The sequence below is a fragment of the Betta splendens genome, chromosome 10, assembly GCF_900634795.4.
Source record: "Betta splendens chromosome 10, fBetSpl5.4, whole genome shotgun sequence".
NCBI classification, from domain to species: domain Eukaryota; kingdom Metazoa; phylum Chordata; class Actinopteri; order Anabantiformes; family Osphronemidae; genus Betta; species Betta splendens.
This window is the reverse complement of record NC_040890.2, coordinates 12,209,067-12,220,595: the sequence shown is the minus strand read 5'-3', so window position 1 is coordinate 12,220,595 and position 11,529 is coordinate 12,209,067. Positions and strand designations below refer to the sequence as shown.

Below are 11,529 nucleotides of genomic sequence, written 5' to 3'. Positions count from 1 at the left end.
AAATACACAACTGTTGTTTAGTTCCAGTAACATCACCCACTATAGGCAATTGTAATTAGATTAGAACGGTTATTACAACCAGTCATTCTTCCCAGTAGGCTCTGGATTTGAATGTAATCTGGGATTTGGTGTCTCAGTGCTGAGGGTGCGGAAACCCAAGAACCAGCCTGCCGTTACCTTACACCCAATGCTAGAAGGTAGCTCTAGGGACAGACTGCTAAAGCCTGAAAATTTATAGGCGTGAGAAGGGGGGATTAGTTAGAGTAGTTATGCAAGTGTAGTGTGGCAGTAACACTGTGGTAATGACGGGTGTGCGAGCAGGATTTCTGTCTGCACACAGCGACACCATTTCACCTCCAGTGTGTTATTATAGCGTGCAGCATGTAATGGCAGAAAGTATGCTGGTTAAAATGTATGACTATCCAGGGACTTTGATTATGAATCTTTTTCAACAAGACAGTTTAGTTTCTGCTTGTGTTTATGAGCTGAAAACAAACATTAAATAAAATGGGTTAGTTAGCTTGCGGTCCCATGCTGTTATGTAAATACCCCACCTGAATGCTGTGGGTCACTCACACACACACACACACACACGCGCCTCGTCCAGGTGTACGCTCATACCACGAGGTAAGCTCCTCTCGTCATTTGTTCTTTATTAAACCAGGATTACATTTATTCTCAATCCCAAACTCACACATGCCGCTCACTAGAGTACACGCGCTGTCTGCCCAGGACCTTCTCAGGTAGCAAGGCAGTCAGGTAGCCGTGTGCCAGCGGGCGTCAGAGGAGTTTCATCCGTTCGTTTCTTTGTTTTGTGTGTGCATGTGTGTGTGTGTGTGTATGTGTGTGTGTTACAAGCCGGGGGGGCCTGCTGACGGACTATTTAGGACCACAGAAGGATTTCTGTACCTTAAGAGTCCAATTTTGTAAATAAGTTTAACAAAGGTAAGTAAATGTGTTTATTTAGAGCAAGATTGTAACTGATGATATTCTTCTTAGGGAAACATTTGTTTGAACCAATCAGTGATCCTAATTGATTTCTGTGCACTGTTATAGCTTTTATCAATGTACAGTGGGTTATGAAGTATTTGCAACAGTTTGTTTTGCATCTAAACTGCATCTACAATTCTAAACACACCAACTGTTGAGGGGATTTTCCTGTGTCTTAATGGCTTATCCTGAAAAGACCAAATTTGTTGTTCATGACTCTCCAATACTGCTCTTCTCTCCCAGATGTTTCCTTGGTCTGCAGTTTTCTCCCTTGAGCCCAAAGTGCCCGGCCAGCGCTCCACTGAGGAGCTGGTGACCAACACTCTGATGCTGGAGCTGGGGGCCATGGTGAAGCGCACCGAGCGCATTCGTTTAGAGCGGGCAACAGAAGGCCGGCGGCGTCGGCGCAGCTCCACCTCCACGGCTGACTACAGCTGGCTGGCCAACACCCCCACCCCGCAGCCCTATGAGCTGACCCCCAACGACCTGCTGGAGCTGCAGGACCTGTGTGCCAAGATTCCTCCTGCACAGTGTGGCCCTGTTATTGTCAGGTGAGGGACGCCAGCAAGCCAGTGACACAAATGAACAGGAGATTTAGATTAAGATTTAGAGTTTTCCCACGCAGCAATATGTAAGAGATGGAGAGGAAGGCTGCAAGGAAAAACATGGATGAGGTACAGGCATAAGTATAGCACATGAAGAAGAAACAGAAAATGGGAGAACTGTAAGAATTCAATCTAATTTATTTCCTGCCCAGTTAGTCTGCTCCTAATAATTATAACATTGGTCACACTGCAGATTCAGGAGGATGGTGTCAGAGATGGAGCCTGAGGTGCACGAGGTTCCCCGACTCTTTCGCTCCGTGCTGCGCGACTGCGTGGACGAGGTCAACGGAAACGAAGACTTTCCGACAGACCCGGTGATCGAGAAGCAGCAGCGCAGCAAGAGCCTGTCCTTCGTCACTTTCCGCACAAAGCTTCGCACGGGGCAATTTTTCAAGGGCAGCGGCCTTAGAGGCTCCAGGGGGAATTTGCAGCAGCAGGTGGACTGGTCAGATGAGGAGGAGGAGGATGGAGAAGGGGAGGAAGAGGCCATCAAGGCCAGGGCCAGGAAGGGAAGGAGCAGGAGCATGCCTGAGATCACTCCTGTGGAGCAGAGTGCACAGGGCTGAGAGATGGCACCACGGGGAAAGTGAGTGTAATGGATAGGTGGAGGAAATGGAGGGACGATAAATATAACAACATGAAGAATGAGGGAATAAAAGTTAAGAAGCTGTGTGTTATCTTACCATCTGGCATCTCTGAAAGAGAAATAGAGATTTTCTTTGCCCTTAGGAAAGCTGTCCTGGGATCTCAGACGCTTTGCTGTTTTGGATTTAAGATGCCTGAGGCAGAATAGTGAAGACTGTGTTGTGCTGATGGGTCTAATACCATAGTTTAACCATTATGCTAAGTTAGCATTATGCTAACAGGCTACAGTGCAATGATTGTATGTTTTTTTACATGTATCATTTTAGTTTATTGTTTTTTTTTAATTAGCACTAAAGCACATTTCATGAGGTTTAACAATCCAGTTGACTATAACACAAATGTGAACCTAATGCTGTAACTGGAAGGAGTAGATTGATTGTATGGAGACCGGAAGTGTCTGAAGAAAACATCATTGGTGTGGGGCTAAAACATGCTTCACAGTGAAATCTCCTGCACTGTAAACCTGCCCATGGCTCAAGCGTCTTAAAACCAAATAAATGATGCAAGGGATTCTCCAAACGGCAGCTCACAATGAATCATATATGTCTCACGAACTGTCCCCTTCATAACATTATGTAACAGACACGGCAGCAGTCGTCTACAGTGGATGAGGAGGGCTGTAGTGTGGCTGCTCAGTGCAGGCCACAGTCGGGCTGTGGATCACCCACTGTGGATACATCAGGCAAATCCCTGCAGGAAACAACTAGAATGATCTGGTATGTTTTACTAGAAATGTAAAAAAAGTATCTGAAAAACACATGTTCTAATCACTTATTTGCAATTTTGCATTTAAATACATTGTGTTTCTTGAATACCATTGAGACTATTTTTTTTCTTTTGATTTCCTTTATTTTTCAAGTATTAAACGTCACAAAATGAGTGAGAGATGAATTAGCAACCTTATTGCGGCTGATAATGCATAAACAAAAGAGAAAAATAAAAACCATGTCATATTTATTTCAAAGCTTATTAGGACTTCTGTTGACTAGCCTCATATTGCAGCATGGCTAATTATATCACTGCCCACTAATCCTCTTATGGATGTGAAGTAAACCTCAGACATTAATGCCAGTATCCCATTAATTTTTTATTAATATGCAAGTTCTCTTATCAGTACATCCTTATAACTATTTGCACTTTATACACTGAAGTCAAGGCATTTGGCTAAAAAGGACAGACAGGGAAAAAATAAGGAGAATGTTTCCTCTTAAAAACTTGTGGTCATTTAAATAACCTCCTGTATATTAGATTAACAACTTTAACAGCCAATCAGACACTTCCAGGGTGTCTGGCTGATGGAGTCAGTGAGATCTCACAACAGCGATACCCCTTCATAAGCACTGACATCACACATGGATCCAGTTACTCTCCCTGAAGCCTTGAATGTACACAGTTTACACTTTCCAACTAGTCAAACTTTCTGATGGCTGCAAATGCTTCCATTTAAAACAGTGTTGGTAACAACAGAACATTTCATACAGCTTGTGCCTGAATTGCAGGATTTCTTTTCAGATGAATGTAACTGCCTTTAGAAAAAAAAAAAAAAAAACATGGTATCACAGTTTCACAAAAGGTACCCATTTGGCAAATAAGCTTTGAAAGCGAAACAGAATGTAAATGGATAAAACAATACACATCCTAAACGTGTGGTGAAAAGCAAATAAGTGTGTGCAAGTGTCTTCAATACAAGCGAGTACACTAAGTGAAATAATCTGAGGATAAACTTCAATTCAGCTGTTTGGCTTTGAAACAGGAGTGGAAAAAGATGAACTACAAAAAATAAAGTTAAAATTAAAAGACAGTTTGCAGAATCAAACCATTAAATTATAGTCATTCTGATTAAATGTTTATGAATAGTAGGTCAAAGTACAACATAGAGCAGTGTTCTGCTCTCTATACAAAGTAGGGAATCTTTGATAATTTATCTTTTTATTTGAAGTGAAGTTCTCTAAGTGAAGAGTTCCCCATCTTCACTGAATTGTTCAATTAAGATACACGGTCAGTGGATTGGGAATAAATGAGCAGTCTTTATTCGTCTGTGTGGATCCCAGTCTCCATCAAACCGTTTCTGTAGCAGACAAGTTAGTCCCTTAAACATGTCGTCCAGACATGTTGCCTTCATCCAGATGTAGTTTTCTACCACTGGCTTAATGTGCATTTGCCTACCCTCACCCGCCTTCCTTTTAGGCAAAGAAGACGACGAAAACAATGAAGAAGATGACGAGGACGAGAAAAATCTTTATCATCAGCCAGCGGTTGGAAGAGACTGACTGGAAATATTTGAGGATCTCTGAATGAGCTGCCTCCACGTTTAACTGTGTGTCCTCCACATTAGCGTCAATCCTGTAAAAGCCAGACAGACAGAGGGACCTCTAAGACCAGACTCAAACATCAACTTGTTTCGAGTTCTCTTAAATTTACAACTAAGAGGTAAAGAACAATGTACAGAAGCAAAGGCAATCATAGCATGACTGATTATTTCTTCCACTATCTTTGTAAGCTTATCTCACCTCTGAATCGTCTCCTCTTGTTCCTTGACCATATGTGCCAGCTGCTGAAATATCGAGCCCAATTCCACGATGGTGCTCTCAATGTTCTGCATGGTGTCTGCTCGACTCTGGATGTACGAGTCCTGTAACAAACAAACAGGACAGTGTGTTACATCCCGAGTAAGGTGAATCATTTTCTACACAGTTAGCAGTTGTTAGAAAAATACAATATAATTACATACATATAATTATATAATTATAATTACATTCACTCATTCTTTAGTCCTACGTTTTAATCTTCTGACTACTGACTTTGACACATAACAGTCTACCTGCTCATCAATAAGTTGAAGTTGCAAGGGATTGGTCTGAGAATCCATATCGATGGCTACATCCCCTAGACTTCGGGACTCATCCTGCATTAGGACCGAGCTCTCTGTAAGGAGACAACAAGCAAAATACAAACACATGCTCAACGCGATCAGACCAAAATCCTCAGCGGTAGAAGGGAAAATAACAGCGGGCACATACAGTAGCTAGTTATACCCGCTGGGAGAGTCAAACGTTCCAGGGAAATACCTGAGGTTGTATAGCCCTGGTAGTCATTGCGCGGCTCACGAGCTGCATGCGGCTCCTGGGGCCCTTTTTTGCGGCTTCCTAAAATATTTTTTGATTTTTGCATTATAGACGACCAAATACAATAATAATCATTCACAAGGACTTCGAGCAGATCCCCATTATAACAGTAAGTCGAAAATTACACTGCGAGTAAAAATATTTCTGCATTTAAGACTAAATTTCCAACTAATCTGCTCATTCTGAACGACAATTTCAATTATGTTAAATAAAACCTGGGCTAACCTATGTAAGAACTGCATGATTAAAAAAAGTTAGCTTTCTTGTAATAAGTAAGTTACTGATAATAGGTGGTTCCATAATCATTCATAAATTATTAAAACAGAAGGCTAAAGTTACTCCGAGTCTAATTACTGGGACAACTTAACAACATACATGTTATATTCAAAGTAAAAGTACACTTCACAAATGCTTTTACAAATACCTTATGCTCTTATAGGATATGAACAATGAGGGCATTAGTTGAGAGTTAGTCACAAATGCCAAAACAAAGGCTGTTTCCGGACATTTTACTGGCAGTGTAAAGATGCAGTGGAAGCATTTCGTGAGGGTCTCTGGAAAACGTCTTTAGCAAAACGTTAAACTTGTTTTGCAAATTCGAAAAATAAGCAGGAGCCAGACATGTTGAATGTTGCCTCAAAGCCAAAGCACAGCCACATTAAAGGTCTGTTCACTCCATTACACAGCTATTACAATGATTATATAATAATTATAAAAATATAATTATTTTAGATTAACAAATGACAACATGGGAATGGAAAGTTAGGAAATGTTCAAAACCCACAAATCATACTAGAATATTAGCAAAATATTTAGTCAAATTCTTGTCAAGTCAAATACAACCCTGTGGCTCATTGGTACTAACTAAATAGGCCCAAATTGTGTGTGAAGCTAAACTCAGTATCAGTAATGAGTGAACGCACCCTTAAAGAGCTACATCAGCATGCTTTGTTTACGTCTTGGTGTCTTTGCTGTATGTCGAGACCCTTGTAAAACTTTTAGTGAGTGGCTAGAATGCATGACGCCAAGATGTGGACCGCCTTACTGAAGTTATTGGCCATCAGAGGAGAAGATGAGGCAGGAGGCTGGGAGAACTGCTCTCTTCTGCTACGTTGTTGCTTCAGGTTCTGCAGAAAAGAAAAAACATACAGGTAAGTGTAAACAGAACTGAAAGGAAAGGTGTGGCAAATTCAATTTTGATTTCATATTTTCTTCTATTAAACAATACAGTGGACTGCATTTCTCACCTCTGTTCTGACTTCTAGGACTGATTTGAAGTCGTTGGACATTGAAGCAAGTTTGGACTGAAAACAACAAAATAGTAGTTAAACGAACTGCAGCTTAATACAGCAACAATGTTCAGAGAAAACTTGTCTGAAATCATCCTAAGTTTAAAAATACTTTCAGGGGAAAAACTCTAAAAGTCACAATAAAAGCATATACCAATTCAAAGTCTCCACAAAACAATAACTTAGAATACAAAACACATATATAAGTAATAGATAACTATCATTATTTGTTATACCTGTAAAGATACAACTATAGTGTTAGAGTGGGTTTGAATATGTCGGCCACCAGGAGCTCCACGGGACCTCACTAAATCCTGCAGCTGTGCTATCTGTTTGTTTAGACTGTTGATATCCTAAAAGCATAAGCACAAGAAAGACACAACAGTGATTAGAAATCTGCAAGAGAGTTGATGTGTGCAGCACTTTCATAAAAGTAGCTTTCATTTCAACTCACTTGTTTTATGATGTACGTTAGCTCCTCGATCTCCACTGCCTTGTCATCAAAAAGAGATTTTCTTTTTGCCACTTAAACATTAAAACAACAGCATGTAGAATTAGACATTGATCTATATCAAACAAGAATAAATTATGCTAAGGTTATGTAATACTTACAAATAGTGAGCTTTTCCAGTTTGGCAAATGTATTGCTCAGGTCTTTTCCAATTCGCCTACAAAAAAACAATCAGTCAAAAACTAGAGCCAGTAGAAGTAGTTTTTAAATACACTGTAGAGAATATATGAACTTTTATTGCAGGTTTGGCTTTGATTATTTTATTTTTACATTGCTAGATTGAGAACCAATTAACTACTGGGATCAATCTTTTTATTTAACTCAAGCTGTAATTCAACAAGCATACGGAGTCTAATAATGTGCAAATAACAAGCATTCAAGAAGAAAAACACATATGTAGACCGAAAACAATGAGGAACTTACTTGGCCATAACTGTAAAGTCACTGCGCTGCCTAAGAGCGTTGAGAGTAGGTTTGCTGGGTTGGACTCCATTCTGCAAGCGGAGGTAAGAAGTGAAACAAATGTAGTGAAAAGCAAAATCATAACTTATAGGCAGGAAAATAACAGCTTCAGCCACTTACATTCACAGAGATCATTCAAAAAACAACGAACAACATCTGTCAGAAATTACAGGTAATATGCCTTGTCATGCTGTTGAAGGTCTAAAACATGTGACACAATAACAAAGGGATTAACTGTATTACATTATACTGTATTAAAAAGCTCTAATGCAAGCTAACAGATAATGTTAGATATATCTGAATGCTAAAAGTACCTGGAGAACACTAACTACAAAGATCAGGGATTAAACAGAAAACCAAAACCAAAAGTAACCCACCCAAAGTTTGTCAGCAGGAAGTTACAGTGAATACACGTTTGAGTGGTTTGAAAACAAAACATACTATGATGCTGGCAGTGTTTAAATCATGTGTATTTATTAGAATGCTTTTATGACGTGTCCTGTTCCAACATACCTGTCTGCCTTGAAGAGATTTACAGGCTGACTGGAACTCGAGGGTCCGGTCACGACACGTCATCTTGCCGCTGGTAGAGCGTCACCAGTCCGCTGAAGACCAGAAAGTACCAGGGACAGCTCGGTTCTTCTGTGCAGTGGACGAATGGACTATCAAACTCAGAACCACGGTGGGGTGTCCTTCACAGACATATGGACAAACATGTCTGTCGTAACAGGAGAGAGAAAATGTCAATATAAGCCCCACTGTCACAATCAAAGAGTTGGGAAACTAAGGTAAAACAGACAATATGATTAGGTGTGTTAACCCAACAAGAAGCAACCGGTACCGTTAGCTAACACTCGGTTTGCTAACACCTAAACAACAAGCGCCGGGATAAAAGCCAGGAAACAAATAAGCACCACAACTCACACATAAAGTCACAGCCTAGCTAAATATATAAATGGTTAGATAACAATGATTATCCGAAGCCTAAAGCTGCTCTATGAGCGAAGGCCGCCCATCACGACACAGCTGATGACGGCCTGACCGGCTAGCTAACATAGGCTAACGTTAGCTAGTCCAAGCTAAGGGGGCGTTCATACGCTCTGTGTCGCTTTACGGAGGCAGATTCGACCTGAACGGACATACGTAATGTTCAACATTAGTTACCACACAATCTCGACTAGTTCCGACTTACTTGAATGGGTATTAGTTCATTTTCAACAGCCCTGTGTCCCTGGTGAAAACTAACCAATCCTAGAGTTAAAGTTTCGATCCGGGTGATTTCCGGCATTGACGTCACTGCCACGTCTACGTTGCCGAATAGGAAAATCCCTGCAGGTACAGCCTTCGACCATCAGAGGGCCACGTGCCTGCGTTTGGGGAGTGTTACAGGTTTCCGTTGTAGGTTAGTCTACATTAACACAACATAGAGTGATAGGGTAAAAATCCATAAACGTATTAATAGGAATTATAGTGATAGGTCTATTTTTATTTACCATTGAGGTCTATGATCTGTTCCTGTGTTAGTGCCAGTTTCACATTTTGCCACCAGGTGTCCTCAAGTCCTTTCATTCCTCCAATCAGCTGCAAACCTGCCCTAGGCCTTGATGTCAGCTGACCCAGCTCCTCAACACCTGTTCTCAACCACTTCCTAACTATATAAAACACTTTCAGGTCATTTGACTGATTCTTGTGGAAAATGCTTAATTTTCCAAAATGACCTACCTGTATGACAGCTAACTGAATTATGTAGACTGAATAAAGCACATCTGTCATTTTTTTAAATACTAAACAAATCCAATTGTAGTGAAATGAGACTGAAATGCTTTCAATTATCACATTTCTCTCTGCTTGTGATTGTTTCGTGGAGGCTTTTGCTTCGTTTGACTTCAGCCTGTATTCATCACAGTCTGCCTCTGCTTTTTTATCTCTGTATGGTTCCATCATCAGGCTCTCTGGGAGCTTGCTCAATTTCTGATTCCAGTGTTACATCTGCCAACCAGTGATCATGTTTTGCGTTTAGGTTCTGTCCCTTTGCCTGAGATAATTCAGGATCAACAATACCAACATGAAAGCTGCAAAGCATTTAAAGTTCCTCCTAAAAATCTGGGATGAAATATCTTGGTTTGGTCTTTGTGGTCAAAGAAAACCAAACAAAACTTGACCAATGTTATGAATCATCCTAACAGCTTTTCCTTATAAGAGTTGTGAGGATCAACCTGTAAAAGCGCAAGTGGCAGCCACTACAACACTGCCTAAAGCATATAAACAAACTGCTCAAGAACACAGCACACCTGTTGATCATACAAAGAGCACAATAAAAAAGATGAAAAGAAAGTCGACAACGATCTTCTGGTCAGACAAACGGCCGCTGTAAGTGAAACATAATGTGTCAATGGAAATGAGCCTTTCTGTCACTGCGGGATGGAGGAACGAGCAGACAAACAAACAGCGATCGGCTGCAGCCTCAGGTGAGACAGGCTGCAGGTACATGGAGGGCGATAACATCAGGCAGGCTCTCTGATCTCCTCTCACGCCTACTGGTACCCGCATGCTTCCACTGACAGGACTGAGCACGCCAGACCACAAGTATGCCCTCACCTGTTTACCCACCAGACCCCCAACCCCAGAACCCCAGGACCGCCAGCCTCCCCCTCTGTCCTCTACCGAGCCTCATCTCACTCATCTACACTCACCTTTACCTCAGATTCCTCACACAGTCCACAAAGCTTATTTCCGCCCTTACATAGCATTTAATCTTACTTGATTTTCCTTTACACATTAAACTTGCCAACGCTAGGACTGGCATTCTCCTGGGCCCCAGCTCTATGTTGTTTATCCATCCTCGTACCCACTATCTGAACCTTGATTGCTTGTCAGAGATGCAGGTGCCGTGCCATCCTGTCCAAGGTAACAGCTGGGACTGGCCTCCGCTGCGACGCTTAGGATGGATGGAGGAATAAAGGCTGTCATGTTCACACCACATTCTCCACTTGTTGACTTTGCAGAGGGTTGTCTGTTTCCCATGTTGGACCACGTGAACCTTTGATCAAAGTCAGTGTGTTTCACTGGACAGTGGTGGATGAGAGCCGTGGATCCGAGCTTCTGTTGCCGATAACTCTGCTTGTTCTGTAACATAAAATGAAAACGTACTTTGTGCTCACGGGAGACGTTAAAACCACTTTCCTGTCGGGCAAACAGGCCCTTTGCTCACGTTGGAGTCCTGCTCTCTCTCTCTCTCTCTCTCTCTCTCTCTCTCTCTCTCTCTCTCTCTCTTTCTCGTTCACTCGTTTATCTCTGTGTCTCACACCAGAGCAGATACCATCTAACAACACACACTCAAAGGACAGATAGTGTCCAGTACCTGCTGCAACACAGCTGCTGCTACAAAAGCAGGGAGGAAACCGTGGCTGCAGCTATTAGAAAAACACGGCTGTGAATGCGGAGCGAGCAAGGTGGAAAAATACAGGAAGTCCTGATACAAGTGCAAAGACTGGGAGAAAAGGTGAAGCGAGGGGTGCAGACTAGTGACAGGGAGACATGTGAGATCGGAGTTCATTAAAAATACATATACAGTGGGAAGAGAAATCATTGAATTGAATAATGGGGGATATGGTCAAAGCAGCATGAAAGGCTATTCTAGTATATGCTATTTGTCAGTGCATATTTCGGGTGTTTCTGACTAAAAGGCAGATTTTGGAGTTAAAGCATCTTTTCAGTAACGCAGCAGATGACTCAGTCAGCCCCTCTCTCGTTCTTTCTCCCTTTCTCGTCCTATTCTGGCAGCTATATTTAGATCTGGCACCATGCCCGCTCAGACAAGTTGGCAGCAGTCTCCTCTTCTCTCCTTTTTTTGTCTCTGGCCGATGTAAGGGCCGAACATCACGTTAGCAGCGAATTTCCTC

At 41.7% G+C, this 11,529-nt stretch overlaps 2 protein-coding genes across 4 annotated transcripts; one reads left to right on the top strand and one right to left on the bottom strand.

The window, feature by feature from the left end:
- The first annotated feature begins 697 nt into the window (after window positions 1–697).
- On the top strand, window positions 698–3,197 carry zgc:162144 (RD3 domain-containing protein). The gene is made up of 3 exons (XM_029165461.3): window positions 698–945; window positions 1,234–1,541; window positions 1,789–3,197. The coding sequence occupies exons 2-3, from the start codon at window positions 1,234–1,236 to the stop codon at window positions 2,159–2,161; spliced, it is 681 nt and encodes a 226-aa protein (XP_029021294.1). The 5' UTR covers window positions 698–945; the 3' UTR covers window positions 2,162–3,197.
- A 109-nt stretch (window positions 3,198–3,306) lies between these two features.
- stx5a (syntaxin 5A) lies at window positions 3,307–8,978 on the bottom strand. 3 transcript variants are annotated; one of them, XM_029165624.2, is made up of 12 exons: window positions 8,820–8,978; window positions 8,141–8,345; window positions 7,589–7,659; window positions 7,267–7,322; window positions 7,109–7,179; window positions 6,891–7,007; window positions 6,613–6,669; window positions 6,411–6,492; window positions 5,309–5,386; window positions 5,062–5,165; window positions 4,751–4,872; window positions 3,307–4,583 (listed from the first exon to the last, which is right to left on the bottom strand). In XM_029165624.2, the coding sequence occupies exons 2-12, from the start codon at window positions 8,201–8,203 to the stop codon at window positions 4,424–4,426; spliced, it is 981 nt and encodes a 326-aa protein (XP_029021457.1). In that variant the 5' UTR covers window positions 8,204–8,345; window positions 8,820–8,978; the 3' UTR covers window positions 3,307–4,423. The 3 variants fall into 3 exon arrangements, with proteins under 3 accessions (XP_029021457.1, XP_029021458.1, XP_029021459.1); XM_029165625.3 differs by lacking the exon at window positions 8,820–8,978 and adding an exon at window positions 8,552–8,709; XM_029165626.2 differs by lacking the exon at window positions 5,309–5,386.
- Between the last annotated feature and the right edge of the window lie 2,551 nt (window positions 8,979–11,529).